The sequence below is a fragment of the Brassica rapa genome, chromosome A07 (genome assembly GCF_000309985.2).
Source record: "Brassica rapa cultivar Chiifu-401-42 chromosome A07, CAAS_Brap_v3.01, whole genome shotgun sequence".
Taxonomy (NCBI): domain Eukaryota; kingdom Viridiplantae; phylum Streptophyta; class Magnoliopsida; order Brassicales; family Brassicaceae; genus Brassica; species Brassica rapa.
The window spans coordinates 21,000,753-21,016,465 of NC_024801.2; the positions used below are offsets into that span (position 1 = coordinate 21,000,753).

At 38.4% G+C, this 15,713-nt stretch overlaps 7 protein-coding genes and 1 long non-coding RNA gene across 11 annotated transcripts; 3 read left to right on the top strand and 5 right to left on the bottom strand.

Moving 5' to 3' along the window:
• Positions 1–120: 120 nt before the first annotated feature.
• LOC108869147 (protein BUNDLE SHEATH DEFECTIVE 2, chloroplastic) lies at positions 121–1,745 on the top strand. The gene is made up of 2 exons (XM_018653254.2): positions 121–1,268; positions 1,401–1,745. Exons 1-2 carry the CDS (start codon positions 991–993, stop codon positions 1,441–1,443), a joined length of 321 nt encoding a protein of 106 aa, XP_018508770.1. The 5' UTR covers positions 121–990; the 3' UTR covers positions 1,444–1,745.
• Positions 1,737–4,016, bottom strand: LOC103830669 (protein BRASSINAZOLE-RESISTANT 1). The gene is made up of 3 exons (XM_009106477.3): positions 3,802–4,016; positions 3,360–3,739; positions 1,737–2,796 (listed from the first exon to the last, which is right to left on the bottom strand). Exons 2-3 carry the CDS (start codon positions 3,618–3,620, stop codon positions 2,062–2,064), a joined length of 996 nt encoding a protein of 331 aa, XP_009104725.1. The 5' UTR covers positions 3,621–3,739; positions 3,802–4,016; the 3' UTR covers positions 1,737–2,061.
• Positions 4,017–4,353: 337 nt separating this feature from the next.
• LOC103830670 (NAC domain-containing protein JA2) lies at positions 4,354–5,106 on the top strand. The gene is given in 2 exon segments (XM_009106478.3): positions 4,354–4,696; positions 4,699–5,106. Coding segments are annotated over 2 exon segments (483 nt in total). The 5' UTR covers positions 4,354–4,408; the 3' UTR covers positions 4,894–5,106.
• LOC103830671 (pathogenesis-related protein 5) lies at positions 4,961–6,122 on the bottom strand. The gene is made up of 2 exons (XM_009106479.3): positions 5,974–6,122; positions 4,961–5,854 (listed from the first exon to the last, which is right to left on the bottom strand). Exons 1-2 carry the CDS (start codon positions 6,011–6,013, stop codon positions 5,166–5,168), a joined length of 729 nt encoding a protein of 242 aa, XP_009104727.1. The 5' UTR covers positions 6,014–6,122; the 3' UTR covers positions 4,961–5,165.
• A 645-nt stretch (positions 6,123–6,767) lies between these two features.
• Positions 6,768–10,244, bottom strand: LOC103830672 (probable 1-acyl-sn-glycerol-3-phosphate acyltransferase 4). 3 transcript variants are annotated; one of them, XM_009106482.3, is made up of 3 exons: positions 8,677–10,244; positions 7,548–8,112; positions 6,768–7,448 (listed from the first exon to the last, which is right to left on the bottom strand). In XM_009106482.3, exons 2-3 carry the CDS (start codon positions 8,108–8,110, stop codon positions 6,869–6,871), a joined length of 1,143 nt encoding a protein of 380 aa, XP_009104730.1. In that variant the 5' UTR covers positions 8,111–8,112; positions 8,677–10,244; the 3' UTR covers positions 6,768–6,868. The 3 variants fall into 3 exon arrangements, with proteins under 3 accessions (XP_009104730.1, XP_009104729.1, XP_009104731.1); XM_009106481.3 differs by having other exon boundaries at positions 7,548–8,130; XM_009106483.3 differs by having other exon boundaries at positions 7,548–8,173.
• Positions 10,245–10,465: 221 nt separating this feature from the next.
• LOC103830673 (30S ribosomal protein S9, chloroplastic) lies at positions 10,466–12,414 on the top strand. Of its 2 annotated transcripts, XM_033275447.1 has the most exons (3): positions 10,466–10,901; positions 11,311–11,623; positions 12,310–12,414. In XM_033275447.1, the coding sequence occupies exons 1-2, from the start codon at positions 10,551–10,553 to the stop codon at positions 11,596–11,598; spliced, it is 639 nt and encodes a 212-aa protein (XP_033131338.1). In that variant the 5' UTR covers positions 10,466–10,550; the 3' UTR covers positions 11,599–11,623; positions 12,310–12,414. The 2 variants fall into 2 exon arrangements, with proteins under 2 accessions (XP_033131338.1, XP_009104732.1); XM_009106484.3 differs by lacking the exon at positions 12,310–12,414 and having other exon boundaries at positions 11,311–11,742.
• On the bottom strand, positions 11,027–11,302 carry LOC117126677. The gene is made up of 2 exons (XR_004449387.1): positions 11,112–11,302; positions 11,027–11,077 (listed from the first exon to the last, which is right to left on the bottom strand). It is a non-coding gene; the product is annotated as an uncharacterized LOC117126677 (long non-coding RNA).
• On the bottom strand, positions 11,462–15,521 carry LOC103831440 (putative F-box protein At3g22940). Its single transcript, XM_033276031.1, is given in 4 exon segments — positions 11,462–12,143; positions 12,596–13,155; positions 13,158–13,591; positions 13,593–15,521. Coding segments are annotated over 4 exon segments (1,362 nt in total). The 5' UTR covers positions 13,715–15,521; the 3' UTR covers positions 11,462–11,897.
• Between the last annotated feature and the right edge of the window lie 192 nt (positions 15,522–15,713).

The following is a 15,713-nucleotide window of genomic DNA, read 5'->3' on the forward strand; positions in this document are numbered from 1 at the left end:
GCTGCAGCTGGTACTACAGGTCAGTTGCCTCTAATGACCCGACCACGAGAGGTTCGGTTGATAGTACAAACTATAGAACAGCAGGGCAGGAGATGAAGTATTGTGTTGTGACAGGGCTTGATTCTTCAGGTGGTAGTGGGTGTGGTAATAGAAGAGAGAGTTTGTTTGGTAATAACAAATCTTTAGACAAGGACTTCTTTTCAAACGTTTTGCCACTTTCTTTCTTTTTTTGTTACCGGTTAACGCTTGAAATTTTTTGTATTTTGTAACACTCCGGCGAGAAAAATAAATGTTTTACCGGTAGCTTTTGTTTCTCCGGACACTTCTTGTTTAGTCAAACTCTTGTAGATTTGAATCGTTGTGTAATTTTTCCTTTGAGAAAATCTCAAGTTCAGGATCAGAATGAAGATGACAGTTGAATATATTATAATTTCAAGATCCAGAGATGTCTTACAAGACCTCAAGACAGTAAGTCTTTAAGCTCCCCCCAACTGAAGAATGTGACATTGGTTCTTAACAGTCTCAAAGTTATGCCCATGCTCCTGTTTTGCTTGTTATCTTGCTGCTTCAAAATGGTGATCATCTTCTCTTTAGTAGGATTTAAAAAAGACTAGGAGGATGATGTTACCTTGGTTTAATGTCACTTCGGTTAGGTACTTTCGATTTGAACCCAAGATGTTATCTCGGTTTATATCTCGGTTCTCCCTTCGTTGAAAGGGTAAAATAGTCAAAGCACCTAACTATACACAATAATCTTCAACGCAATTATTATCTTCTTTCTTCCTCACAAGGGCCACAGAAAACTCTGCAACTCATAAAGTCATAAGTCAACCTTTCTGTGTGTATTCATATATTTGGCGGGAAAATAACTATCAACCCGTTCTTCCTGATCGATATATAAAGTGAAACAGAGGTAGTGGGTGTGAGAAAAGTTTTAACGGAGAACGCACTCAAGGTGTTCGACGAAATTCCGTATAAAGACTATATAAGATGCCGCCACCAGAACCGATTCGATTCTTGAGAAACAGCGTGATCGTAGCTCTTGGCGGGTTTGTGACCATAAACGTGGTGTCCGCGGCAGCCTTGAGCGCATTTCGACTAGCTACAGAAGAAAAACGGAAGAAGAGCGGGTTGGCTTGTGAAGCGTGTCGTGGGAAAGGGTTTTACATATGCAAAGTATGCAAAGGAGACGCAACTATAAAATGGTCGCCGTTGTATGATCCTGTTTGTATCAATCCATGTCTTTGCCCTACTTGCGATGGTCACAGGTATCAAATCTCTGATTTAGAAGTAAGAACAATATCTAATTGGTTTCTCTTCAAAAACAAAAAAAAAGAAGAGGATGGTATCTGATTGTGACAGAACTGAAACTCTGGTTTGTTTCTTTTTGGGTATTGCAGGGTACAAAGATGTCTCAACTGCTTAGGAAAAGGATACTGGTGACTCTTTTGAATCACTTAGGAAGCATGGGACCATTTCAACACTCTCGGACCGGTTTAGAGGAAGACAAAATCTTTAGTCTTTTAGTTCAATACGCAAGGGCTGTGCATTATCATTAGAAGTGTACAGTTAAGGTTCTGATTCAAAAGATGTTCCAGAGTTTTTAATAGTCACAGCCTCCGCAGGTACAGATCTGTAACTAGTTCTTTGATGATATTATGGGTTAGTTTTTTTACAAAACGATAATGAATACAGATTTGTAAAAAACATGTTCCGCAAATTTTGGATCTTTGATGTTGAGAGAAACAAAATGGGCTTAAGACATAATACGTCAATAGTCAATTTGACAAGACAACACACAACGGTTTCAAGCCGCTAATGAATGTAACATTTGTAAGAGAACATAATGATCATACATCTTGACATATCTTTATCTACAAACAATGCTCTTTTGGAACCAAATTCATGAATTGAACAACGACACCAACACTCCAATGCTTCCATGGTGAGAGAAGGGTATGTGCCGCATATATGGATAGTAACTGAATAACAAATGCGATTTCAGAGATACCTGTAAGAAGAAGAAGAATAGCTAAGCTTCTCACATTCAAGTGTTCAAAGTCAACCACGAGCTTTGCCGTTTCCAAGAGTAAGCTCCAGATCCTCCATACCAACATCATGTATCATCTCTCCTTCCCACGGCTTCACTTGTCTATTCTCAAATTTAAACTCAGAGCTTTGACCAATCTCTTGTAACGCAACATTTGGAGACATCATCTGAGCCGCGGGAGGAGGTTTCACAAGATTGAAGGTAGGAGATGTTGGCACCATAGATCCAGAGAATGGCTGCTGTTGTGCAAACTTCTGAAAGCTTATCCAATGACCAGAGTCAACAGTGGATGCGTCAGACTCATCACACTCAGGTATAGTCGCCGGAGCATGAAACTGGCGATGAGTGGGACTAGCAGGCGCAGAAACCGCATAGAAAGGATAGTTAAAAGACGCCATTGATTGTTTAGCGTTGGCCATTGACTGCTTAGCAATAGACTCCCAGTTGGGTAAAGGTTTAGGGTTCTTGGAAGTCGGAGACGAGAGCGGTGGAGTGACGGGACAGCTGTTTGAGATTCTGAGAGAAGGAAGAGAGGAAGGGATGCCTCCGTTTCCGAGGAAGGGGAAGAAGGTGGAGCTGTTGTTGTTTGGTTCACCACGAGAAGGACTGGGGAAAGATGAGGAAGAAGGGCTGACTTGGTAAGAAGGGATGGGACTTTGAAAGGCTGAAGAAAGAGGGCTTTGGTTTTGTGATGAGTAATGATGATACGATGTTCCAGCTATCTCCCCAGGTAGAGGCTTGCATCCCTGTTGCTCAAATGAAAACAAACAAAGGTGACAATGTCAGAACTAAATCAGCGGTAAGGAAACAAATGCAAGAGACTTTGGATCAAGTAAGACGACCACAGAACTAAATCACAGCTGTAATTTGGAGCTTTTGTCCTAACGACCATTACAGAACTAAATCACAGCTGTAAAGGAAACAAATGCAAAGACTTTGGATTCAAGTAAAGATTTTAAGCATGCTAATAGCTCAAGAAGACACCGATTTACAATTAGATTAAGATTTGAATCAATAAAAAAACTAAGACAAAAGAAGCTGAGGTTCCGACATGTTTTTAATAACTTTGGTCCTAACGACCATTAAGCTCCTTACAAAACACACATATCACTCTGAGATTAGCAATAAAAATGCTAAATTTAACTTTTTAGAACATTAGATCCGTTTAAAGACATGATTTTTAATCTAAAGAAAGCTCCAAGCTAAGTGTTGTGATCGAATCAGATTCAAGCCCTCAATTGAAAGTCATTAGATTTACACTATCTATACAGAGATAAGCTCAGATCTGAAAATTAGATTGGGGATTGACCTTGCGATAAGTGGTGCCGTCTTCTTCAACAACCCAACCAGCTTCAGAACAGAGAGCCTTGAGGACCTCATTGTTATCGCAATGTTTTGGAAGATTGTAACCACCTTGAGCTCTTAGCCCTGTGTATATCTTCGCTGCTACGGCTCTTCTCCTCCTCTCTCTCCTCCGATTGTTCTCCCTCTCCCTCCACGACGGTTTCCTCCTCGCTGCCGCAGCTGCTGCAGCCGCTGCTGATGTCGACGTAGCTCCATCTGACGTCATCTTTCGAGCTTGGATGGGTGTGAGGGTGAAGATTGTGTGAACGTAGACTGGAGAAGAAGAAGGTAGTAGTGCTCACGAGGAATACGCTTTTTTCTTCGCTGGAATCGAGGAAGAAGAATCTCTCTTTCCTTTGAACAAAAAAAAAAAAAAAAAAAAAAAAAAAAAAAAAAAAAAAAAGAATCTCTCTTTCCTTCTCGAAATTAATTATATTAAAAAGGAAGTATAGTTGGGTTTGATTTTGGGTCGGGCTCTTCGCATTAACATTAACAATCAGTTTTATTTTTTATAATCGATCGTCCACCTGGCCTTTACATATTTTAAGGGTGAGATTTGCTAGGGTGTACATAGCTAGATGTGGGGTTGAGTGTATATTTTATTTATTAAGAATATCAATTTTATATATTTTATGTTGTAGGTGTTATATTTTATTTATCAAGGATATCAATTTTATATATTTTATGTTTTACGTGTTATCGCGGATATAGTTTTCTTGCGAATATTTATTAGTTTATATATTTTGTTAATTTAAAAATCAACATAGTAAATTATTTTATTTATATATGACAAAGGTTTTTATTAAATATATATTTTTTATTATTGTGTCTAAAATATGTAATTAATATTACATATATAATTAATATTTAATTATAAATTATTTTCTATTTTATTGTATAAAATATTATTTAAAGATAACAACAGAACAGTAGATATAAATACAGTAGAGATCTTGCGCTCGGTGTCACTACGTAGCAACTGAGCTATATCAATTCCGTCTAGTTGATTTAGGGATGACGATGTTGGCCGGATACGGCGAGGATGAAAGTTGGATCTCACACAATGAGATCATAGAGAGTTATCTCCGGCCAAAGATTGAAGGAAAAGCAGTGGCGATTCCGGGGTTGGTTGTGGAACTGGGGGAGGAATTGTACACTCGAGAGCCATGGCTGCTTCCGCAGAGAGCACATCCCGTCCTTAACCCTCGAGAGTGGTTCTACTTTGGGAGAAAGAAACCAAATGATCGCATCTTTGAAGGAGTTGATCACGAAGGGGCGTGGGTTGTCCTTAGCGGTCGCTGCCCGATCCGATCCGATCCGAGGAGACTGGTGAAATAGTTGGGGCAACGATGAGATTCAGATATGGCTTCAGGAACAAGGGTGAGAGTACAAGCCTGAGGTGGAGTAATTGGTTCATGAGAGAGTATCGTCTCTTTAACCACGTTAGGCAAACCACGAGCAAGCAAGTTTTTTGCAAGATTACTGAAAACCTATGCTAGACAGCTTCCTCCCTCCTTTTGTTTTTTTTTATTAAAGACACAAGTCAAATGCAGTATGTGAGTTTCATTAGAACAGTATGTAATGCAATTATTTATTTTTAAAGATATGTCACAATACAAATCACAGCTTATAGTGTAACAACTGATCAATACTTAGGAAAATCTTTAAAAAGTGGAAGAAGATATTCATCTTCCCGTGTACAGCAAGCAAAAGATAGATAAAAACCCTAGCTATCCGATCTATTTAAAACCGGAGCTCTGGTCAATTTTAATCAGGGGCAGAAAGTGATCACATAGTTAGCTCCAGCACAAGTGAAGGTACTCGAAGCATCGTCATAAGCGTAGCTATAAGCGGTAGGGCAAGCGTTCTTGAACTTCCTCGAGTAATCCGTAGGAGAACAAGTTTGAGAAGTATTGTGAGCTCCCTTGCAGCAAAACTCATCCGTGTTGAACGCCGCGCACGCGCTTTTACACCCCACGACGTTTCCACCGTTGTTCGGATCCATGACGCGAAGCTGTTCAGGACAATCCGCGTTGAGGTCAGCGACGCAGCCCGTGTACTTGCACTCTCCAGATCCTCCTTCGGGCTTTATCCCCATCTTGACGTTGTAACCGTCGACGAGGCTTAGGTCGTAGAAATCGTTGCCGGAGTCGCCTTGGATGGTGAACTCAGCTAGAGTGGAGGGAGTTGCTCCGGTGACGGTGCATTTTAGGGAATTGCCGCAGTCTCCTGTGGCGCAGTTGCCGTGGCCTGAGGAGTCAAAGTTGCAGCCGGTACGACCCCAGAACCGGCCTGACCATCCTGGTTCATTGGTAAGCGTGAGCTGCACGGAAGCGCCTGGATCTAGTTGAAACCCGCCTTCGCCGAGGGTGCTGCCTTTGCCGGCGAAAGTTGCCGGCCAGACGGTGTAAGGACAACTGTTCTTCAGTGTGAAGACGGTGGCGGAAACAGCAACTCCGCCTTCATTTTTGTAAAACACAAACCAAATCATTAAAAAGGAAGATAAAGATGTATATAAATGAAACAGTGAAGAAACAAAAAAAACATAAACATAATGTGATAGTTGTTGCTGCTGTTACCTGTAATGAACATGAAGAAGAGAATGTGAAGACTGGCCATTCTTTTTTTGTATGTAGTTTCTTGTGTGTAATGTGTTGTGAATGTTGATGATGATGATGATGATGATGATGATGAATGTCAGTGGCATTGATCCTCTATTTATAAAGTACAGATTCTAGGTAGTGACGTAGTGTGAGCAGGCTTTGAAAGAAGCATCGAAGACTTCTTCTTCATCATCAAAGTCCCCCCCATAATTAATGGTAAGGGGGCACAACATTTTCAGCAAAGTAGAACCGGGGGATGGGTTGAGAAGACTGACTTAGAATTAGAATCAATGTTCATGAACTGAAACAACTCTGTGCCGGAGAAAAATAAGAGTACTTAAACATACCGTGAGGATGGGGTTTCCTTGACATATACGATTTATTTATCTGTTTTGGTGACTTTGTAAATTCTAATGTAATGGGGTTGAGAAGACCGACTTGGACTCAAGACCTAGACGGTTTTAAACATGTATATGCTTTCCCATGGGACAAGTTGAAGTGGGTTTGATAAATCTGTGGCAAGAGCAAGAGCAACGATCAACAACAAGAGTTAATGACCTCTTGTTGTTTCTGACTCACTGAACACAAGAGATTCACACCTCCAACAATCATCTCTTCCTTGCAATGTTCTGTTGCTCCATGACGGTTTCTTGAAGAAGAACTAATTTCTCAGTGGCTTTTGCAAAAGACGCAAACAGCTTGACGCAACCATAATAATGCAAATAAAGATAACAACTTGATAATAAACTGTAAGATAAAAAAGAAAACTAAACAATGAAAAAGGCAGGCAGCTTTGAAATCTTTTCTGCCTGTAAACTCTTTATATTGTTTCTCTGTGTGTAAGGAAAAAAATTGTAATGTACAACAGGAGCTATTGTTCTTTTCCTTCTTTACTAGAACCTCCTCTACACCAGCTAACAGACGGTGAGGGCCGAAACTTGTAATAAGTAGCAAAAGACAAATACATGAAGCTTAGACCAACATAGACTTTGAAACAGCTATGTGAATACAAGGTCAGATAAACAAACACCCCTGTCAAAAATATCACCACTCCAAAAGTTGCAACGCATTTCACAATAGAGAGTTCTTCTCCTCCTTGTCTTTGATTTGGGAACTGCCCCTGAGCATTGAAATCAGATAACAGTTTGTCCTTCAACTGAAACGAATCCATTAACCAAGCAGAACACTCTGCATCGTTTGCTGGAATCTCCTTAGCTAAAACTCGCCTAACGTGGATATGAACTTCTGAAGGATCAGTCCCAAATACATTGTCCATGAAAGATGGGCAACGAGGCTTGTATGCAATAGTCAAATCATATACTGCATCCAAAGAGTTACGTAGAGCTTCAAAGCAAACGCTAAAGCCCCTTGTCTTTGGTAAAAGTACATTTGATAATGGTGGAAGATCAGCTTCAGCTGCAAACTTTTGACTTCTCTTGCACTTCTCTTCACTGCATATATCAAAACAAGAGAGAAGAGTTAAACATAAAACATACAATGCAACACATTATGCATTAATGTAAGATCAGATAAGGAACATAGTAGTATACGTGAAGTCTGTTCCTTCAGGGAATAGAGCGAGCCACAAGGGCTCTCGAGGATCCTTAAAAGTCGAAAGCATTTGAAGCATAACAGGCTCGTCGACCTCACGGTTCCTCTCCACAGGGATAAACTCAAGGATATGAAACCCCCAGCCGAAGATAGGCAGCCTCATCAAGCTGCTCTTGAGGACGTACTTGATGTAGCCGAGACAGCCTTTCCTCAAGGCGATGTTCCATAGATACATCCAGTCCACCTCCGTCCTGTGGTTTGCGATGAGGAGGACGCGTTTTTCAACGGGAAGGGTGTCTCCGGAGAAGACCATGGATGTTCCGTTGACTGTTTCGAAGAGGTAAGGCCAGAGAGCTAGCCAGTGACCGAAGATTAATGATATGGCTTTCCTGGATTGGTGTACGCTAAGGAGACGTAAGGCGAGAGCGAAGATGGGGGAGAAGTAGAGGAGGAACATGAACGCAGTTGAGAGGTAGATGAGTAGGATGATGAGACCTCTTAGGATCCTAAGTGGAGTCAAGGGGCGGTTCTTTAAGTTATCAGGGTCCCCACAAACTTCCATATCTGTTAGAGATAACAGAACTGTAGCAATGTGAATCAAATGTTACGCAGTGCCAACCGAAAGCTAGTAAAGCAATGCAATAGCCACAATGTTAATTATAAGCTCAAAAGAAAATAGTGAGATCACACATAGAGCCTAATCAAAGACATTACTTGCCCAAACTTTATAACTTTTGAATATGAAACATACCAAAAAAAATGGAAATGTGAAACTCAGGAACATGAACTAACCAATTATTCAACCTGTTAAGTTTCATCAATTTCCAATTCAAAAACAATTGGTATTACACTAATCTGTTATTTCTCCAACTTCGACTTTTATCTCATTAAAACAAACCCAATGAACGTAAACAATTGTATTAGGCAGCTACATAGATTCGGAATCAAGATTTGACGCTATTACAATAAGTATTCCAAATTGGGAAAAAGACTTGTGGATGGATACAGCAACTGATAAAAACAAAAATTAGATCCCACGTGATCAAAGACTAAAGAGACAGAGCAAGAGAAACACACTTCTGTCGGAAAAAATAAAATCTACAGAGAGAGAGGGAGATAAGAAAGTACCTGGAGAGGGGAAATTAGCAGTTGGTGAAGAGGGGGGAGATGATCAACGTTAAAAAGAGGAACAGAGGAATGGTGGGAGAATCTTAAAAGAAGGATTCGTTTAGGGTCGGATAGGATCTTAATAAAGAGGGTGGGAATGATCAGAGAAGGTAGGGTGTACAGTATACTAAATCCAGCAATCTGATTGGCCGTGTGACGATAATAAGGTCCAAAGGCGCCGCGAAGACAAATACCTGACACTTGCGACCACCTTACAACATTCTCTTTGTCCCAATCTCCAAGCGTCAAGCAACGCCAACCTCTTATAACATTCTCTTCTCTTCTTCACTTCAGTTTTAAGTTGTACCAAAAAAGGAAAAAAATAACGCCTTTTCCTAATTTATTTAAAATTAAATCAACAGGCTGCCACCATTTCTTATAAGAGCACGATTAATTAGGAGTTATTAGGGTGAGATTCTTAGAGCATGATTAACATAGACTCTTAGTTTGAGATTCTTAATTTATGGTTTAATATTTTTTTATTTTTTTATATTTTTTAGCTAAGAACCGCTCTTATATTTCTTATTTAAGAGACGTAATCGAAGCTAAGAACCCCACCATAAGAGTACAGATTAATCATGGTTTTATATTCTACTAAAAACATCACTTTCCATTAATCATGCTCTAAAGTTTAGATCTAATCAAATTTTTAGATTTAAGTTTTTTTTTTTTGTTTTTCTTGTATATGGAGTCTGACCACATGCTCAATTATTTTCATGCATGATAGGTTGGCAACAACAACATATAAATTCATGTTTAAAATATGCTGAGAGAAAGTACCTTTTGCAAACAATCGTGTATTATGTAGTTCTCAGCTCCGGTGATGAAAAGAGGCGGATGAGATCTCGGTATGCCGATTGCATCTCTCCACTACAGTGAGCTCGGGATTATAAGCGTTTGCGGCTAAGAGATTGTGAAGTTAGTGACTGATGGTGTTTCCCGGTGGATCGTCGTTTGGATCACCGGCGATGGCTGGAAGCGGTGGAGGCCGTGATCGACGCGGAGGCATCGCTTCTGGTTTCTCTAGGGTTTCGTTTGGTGGGTTGTGGGTCTGGATGTATGTGTTTAGTGTTTTGTAATGTTGGGCTTTGACCCTTAATCTAATTAACTATTGACGGAAAAAAAAAAAGTAGTTCCAAAAGTATGTAAGATTTTTTTAATAAAAAGTGTGAATATTAATATGATTTTTTTTTTCTCTAGTGGTTACCGTTTCTTGTCCTAAATAACACTGGAATCATTAAATTAGTAGACTAAAGATACGTTCTTTTGTTTTTGTAGATATTAGTGTTTGATTTATAAGATATCATTTGACCAAAGTAGAAAATTCCATTAAAAGTGACAGTAGACCAAACCTTATGATGAGGATGTGACTGATCAGGTTCAGAGGTTACATTCTCTCCCTCTGATTCGTCAACTTACAGTAGAAGTGATTTTATCGCGGTCCATATAGAAAGTGATTCTATCTCCCAAACTAATGCTAGCGACGAGATTTAAGGCATATGGGTCCATTGTTGTTGATCTGATGAAGCTATCAAGTATAAACACAATAACACATGACTGGTCACCCAGAAATTATGACTTATCTTTGTGTGTGTTTTAATGGCTTTGTAATGAGATACAAATTGATCTAAAAGAGTTCAATATTTTGTTGAACAAGTTACGTTTACAGAAATGCCACAAGCCCATTAGTTATCCTCTTATAAAGCCCATATAAGTCGTTAATGGGCCGAGTACATCACTTGGAGAGCTCATGAAGCGAGAGAGAGAGAGAGAGACGCTGCCTAATCTCATCCCGTTATCTTCTTCCTCGTGCCTGCGAGCTTCCTCCAGCGACAATGGCTTTATCGGTTTCAAACCTCGCCTCTTCTCTCTCGTCCCTCTCTTTCTCCTCCCAAGTTTCTCAGGGACCAACCACCCTTTCCTTCCCCCGAGCAAACTCGGCGTTCTCACTCCCGGCGAAATCCGCTCGACGCGCTTCTCTCTCAGTCACTGCCACGGTGGCTGCTCCCGCGGAGGTAGCGGAGGAGGATGATACGATGGAGCTGAAGAAGTACGTTAAATCTCGGCTTCCGGGAGGTTTCGCAGCACAGAAGATCATAGGCACGGGACGGCGTAAGTGCGCCATCGCTCGAGTTGTGCTCCAAGAAGGCACCGGGAAAGTTATTATAAATTATCGCGATGCCAAGGTACATTTTATCTTTTCTAATTCGTTTATTACAAGATGATGCTTACGCTGTTTCTGATGTGTGTTTTGCTTTAGACTGACATTATGTTGTGTTGTTGTCTGAAGCATTTAGTAGTATAAATTTTGCAGCAATGAATAACATAAGTCTTGTTATTAAAATTGGCTGAACAAGTAGGTCTTACGTTTGATGAATCCTAGGTTGTGTTTAGACCAGTGATTCAATGCCTAGCGCTTAGTTTGTAACAATATGTTAAAGTGCTGTTTTAGACTAAGGATAAGTGGTTGAGAATGTGGTAATAGAGTGAGATATTATTGTAAAAGTCTCTAATGAGGTATTGTGAATGTGAATTAATTATTTTGAATCAATCCCACATATGTTGCTAAAAATGATGATGATCCTTTTTATTCAGGAGTACCTTCAGGGCAACCCATTGTGGCTTCAATACGTTAAAGTGCCACTAGTGACACTTGGTTACGAGAACAGTTACGACGTGTTTGTGAAAGCTCATGGAGGCGGTCTCTCTGGTCAAGCTCAAGCCATTACTCTCGGAGTTGCTCGGGCCCTCCTGAAGGTAAGTGCAGACCATAGATCTCCTCTGAAGAAGGAAGGTTTGCTCACTAGAGATGCGAGGGTGGTTGAAAGAAAGAAGGTTGGGCTCAAGAAGGCTCGTAAGGCACCACAATTCTCCAAGCGTTAAAAGAGCTTTTGTTATTTGTATTATTGTTGGATCATCAACTACACTCCTTCGCTCCATTTCCTTGTTTTCAGTTTGTGTAGATTGAATATAATGCAAAGCCAAGAGTGAAAGTTCATTTTTTTTTAACATTAAAAAGTCATTTGATCACTCAAATTCGAAATAGTCTAGAAAATTAAACCGAAATAAAATGGAAACGTTCTTTTAGTTTATCGAATTCATTATAAGAAGAAATAAGGCTTCAAACAACATACATAATTAGTTCTCTGTTTGAAAATAAACTAAAAATCTTGTTCATATGATCATTTATTCTTGTGTTTGATTCGCTTATTATCATATCGACGCTTCTCTGAACTACTTTTGTGTGTCTTGATTTGCACGAAACTTGGAACATAAGGGCACACAAGTGGCCAACACTCTTTGTCAGAAGGTTCTCCAAGATCCAATTCTCTAAAATATCCATCCTCTCCAAAGACTTTTATTGTGTCTGATCTTTCATTTCTGTCTTTAGTCTTTACTGAAAACCAATTGCAACTTTCTTCTCCTCTTCAACAAAGAAACACCCATCTGAAAACTTGCTGATCAAGCTACTGAATAGTCCCATATCCACTCTCAAGAACTTGCTCCACCACACCTTTGTACCCCAATCCACTTTCAAGCTTATGCTATTCCACGAAATTATTTGTTAAAAGAAGCTTTGTTTTTTGTATTATTTGTTGGATCATCAACTCGTCTAGTACACTCCTTTGCCTCCATTTTCTTTTTATCTTCATGTGTTCTGTTTTGATTGAATATAATGCAAAGCCTGATTCATTTTTTACATCAAAAAGTCATTTTATTAATTAAACCTGAAGTAGTCTAGAAAACTAAACCAAAATAGAAAAACCAGTGCAAAACTCGGTAGCTAACTGGTCGGCTGTTGTCTCGACTCGATAATCTAGCATTTGCTAGAAACTTTCCCTTTGTAAAATTCATTGTAAGAAGAAATAAGGCTTCAAACGACATATATAGTACAGTTCTTTCTGATTGAAAATAAACTAAAAATCTTCTTCATATGATCATTTATCCTTGTGTCTGATTCGCTTATTATCATATCGACGCTTCTCTGAACTAGTTTTGGGTGGCTTGATCTGCACGAAACTTGGCACATAAGGGCACACAAGTGGCCAACACTCTTTGTCTGAAGACTTTCCAATATCATTGCGAGTTTCTTCTCCTCTTCAACAAAGAAACCCCCATCTGAGATCTTACTGATAAAGGTACTGAACATACACACTCTCAAGAACTTGCTCCACAACACCTTTTGTTCATCAATCTTATCACTGACCCATATATCAACCACAAGTGATTCCCAAGACTGAAGTAAAACCGAAAGCTTCTCATCTCTCACACAAGACAGAATCACGAGTTGTTTAAACCGATAAGGAGCGAACGGTAGATTTTGAAGCCCTCCGAATCTCATTCTTGTGAAATCAAAACAAACCGTATGAGCGATCTGTCTTCGTGGGTCTGCAACACACCAGTAAGTGTTTCCTTTGAGAGAAACACCACGGCCGCAAAGGTTTATACCTCTAAACCCATTAAAAAGTCTTCTCGGATTTTAGGAACTATAAACCTCAAGATTTTGTAGTGTCGACGACAAGAATCTTCCTCGTACCCGTACCCGATAGCGTACTTGTACTTGGCACGTACGTCAGCATGTCGTCCTTTTTCGATCCACCTTGTTTGTCCCAGACAAGGGTTCCAAACCAAAAGTCTCTTGTCATCTTTTAAGATGCATAGTAACAAACCATCGCAGTGAAAGACTTGAGATATCTTGACTTGTCCGTGGGTTAGACAAGTGAGTTTACCTAGACGCTTTATTGATGGGTTCTCGTTGACTACAATGCTCTTTAGATAAACATTATGATCCATTATCATGATCATCCTAGACTCACCTGACTCCCTTGCTTCTTCCGATGTTACTTTAACATTATGTTCCATCTTCTTTGCAAACCATCGAATAAAATAAACCGTTCCAAGCTTTGCACGTTGATCGTGCTGCTCTCACAGATTCTGAGGGAACCCTAGAGAAAATATCATCTATCAATTCCTCTGGAAGATCCAACATCGTCGTCATAGTTTTCGAGTTGGAACAAACAAACCCAATAATTCATGGTCCAGTAATCTCTGCTAGGATTAATAATCACTAAATTGTTGAAACACACATAATTGTTTGTTTGTAGATCACCTCAATAGTAACTGAAAATCCGGAGGAACACACACACTCTTGTGTGTATATAAACTATCGTCAAAGAAGAAACACTTTTTTTTTGGACTTGTGATCTCTCACATTCGCTTGACTTGGTCTCCTTGTCATCATACAGTTTGCCACTTGTGAGACAGTGATCAGATGCATACGGAAAATGAAAACTGGAGATTAAGCTGGTTTAGCTGAGAATGGTGTGCGAACGTTAGGTATGAGAGAGCTTACCCACTTTGACTCTTTCCATGCATTTTCTCCTGCTGCCATTTTTTCTGCTTCTCCTGTTTTTATTTTGTTCTTTCATTTCGCTAGCTCCTCATAACTTTGTTATTCTATTACTTGAAAATAACAAAAAGAATAACAAACACAACCTGAACTCTTGGGTGTTAAACCAATAGTTTCATTCAACAATTGATTTTTATGTAATATTGTTCCTAAAAAATCCATATTCTAGTTTTTTCACACATTTTAATAAAACACATTAAATTTGCATAATCTTTTATGTTTATCTTCTTTTCACAATTTTAAACCAATAAAAAATCAATTAGTGCAATTAAAATTTTTGAAGTTTGCAATTAGTTAATAAAACATGCTTTGAAAATGAAGAAAATGAATTTTTTAGGAATAATTTTTTCCTATAGAATATGTATCTTTAAAGAATGGAGAGAGTATAATACTAACAGAGAAAAACATACTTGGTGTGTGTGTGTGTTTCCATTGGTAGGATCCTAAAAATTTATTGATTACATGCATTTGTCAAAAGAACATTAATTGTAACAATTTAATGATTTCGAGGGGTCTAGTTTCAAATGAAATTATTACGTTATTAATAGTCTGCTGCTACCAGCACCGGACCACTTCAAAATTCTTTTTTTGGTTATCTATGAACAACTGAAGTGTGTGTCAGTGTATGTACGTCACACCTAATGTATAGTTGTATTTCTGAATATTTCTATGAATATATAAGTTAAAACAGTTGCGTATATATGCCATATCGCTATCCCCTCCCTGCAACACTTCGCTGCCACAATACGACGAGTAACACAAAAGTAAAATATTGGTATCCAAGTGTCCTTCCTTCGATTAAACCGATGTCACGAAATCTGTCTGTAAGTAAGCATATGCATACGATTATGAATCTACATTATTGCTAATTGCTATGCTTTATAAAATGGTGTACGAATGATTTGGAATCTCGCTGCAAAAACTAGTGATTGACCAATGGGTTATTAGTGTTTTATATCAAGGACTGGAGGCTTTGAATACATAAGATTAATGAAACTAAATTTTCTTCCAGGTCATTCTATATAGTACTCTCTCTCTCTTTCAATTTATTTGGTGTTTAATGAATTTTTTTTTAAAATAATTGATGCTTTCACTATTCTACATAAAATTTACTGGACCAATTACAAAATGCTATTTTTCTTATCGATTAAGCTAGATTTATTTAGTACTACTTTTACATAACGAAAATAAATTACATAAAAATTTATATTTTCTTGCAAAAAATTTTAACATCAACTTAAATAAAAAAATAAAGTATGTGATTTTGCCTGCTAAAAAATGTTTATCGTAGTAATACAATTAAAACTGTTTATAATAAATTTCTATGAGACGAAAATTGTCTACAAATTTTTTTTTTTCAATTGCTGATATGATAGTAAAGTAAAAATATATATTTTAAATTAACATAACAAAGAGAACAAAAACTATTTTACTACATTTTCATTGTTATAATTTACTTGTTCTAGAAATCGGGAATCGAGTGTAATTTAAAAGTGTAAACTACTTTACAAATAAATTACTAACAACAACAACAAAACATAGCATTATTTTAAAAAATAAAAAATTATAATATACTATTTATTTGAGA

What these genes read in the sequence shown, in the direction of transcription:
- LOC108869147 (XM_018653254.2), top strand. Translation starts at nt 991, where the DNA reads ATGCCGCCACCAGAACCGATTCGATTCTTGAGAAACAGCGTGATCGTA. An exon ending in CCTACTTGCGATGGTCACAG is followed by an intron (nt 1,269 to 1,400) that starts GTATCAAATCTC and finishes TGGGTATTGCAG; the next exon opens with GGTACAAAGATGTCTCAACT.
- LOC103830669 (XM_009106477.3), bottom strand. Translation starts at nt 3,620, where the DNA reads ATGACGTCAGATGGAGCTACGTCGACATCAGCAGCGGCTGCAGCAGCT. An exon ending in ACGGCACCACTTATCGCAAG is followed by an intron (nt 2,797 to 3,359) that starts GTCAATCCCCAA and finishes TTTGAGCAACAG; the next exon opens with GGATGCAAGCCTCTACCTGG.
- LOC103830673 (XM_033275447.1), top strand. Translation starts at nt 10,551, where the DNA reads ATGGCTTTATCGGTTTCAAACCTCGCCTCTTCTCTCTCGTCCCTCTCT. An exon ending in TAAATTATCGCGATGCCAAG is followed by an intron (nt 10,902 to 11,310) that starts GTACATTTTATC and finishes CTTTTTATTCAG; the next exon opens with GAGTACCTTCAGGGCAACCC.
- LOC103830672 (XM_009106482.3), bottom strand. Translation starts at nt 8,110, where the DNA reads ATGGAAGTTTGTGGGGACCCTGATAACTTAAAGAACCGCCCCTTGACT. An exon ending in CCTGAAGGAACAGACTTCAC is followed by an intron (nt 7,449 to 7,547) that starts GTATACTACTAT and finishes TGATATATGCAG; the next exon opens with TGAAGAGAAGTGCAAGAGAA.
- LOC103830671 (XM_009106479.3), bottom strand. Translation starts at nt 6,013, where the DNA reads ATGGCCAGTCTTCACATTCTCTTCTTCATGTTCATTACAG. An exon ending in CTTCTTCATGTTCATTACAG is followed by an intron (nt 5,855 to 5,973) that starts GTAACAGCAGCA and finishes ACAAAAATGAAG; the next exon opens with GCGGAGTTGCTGTTTCCGCC.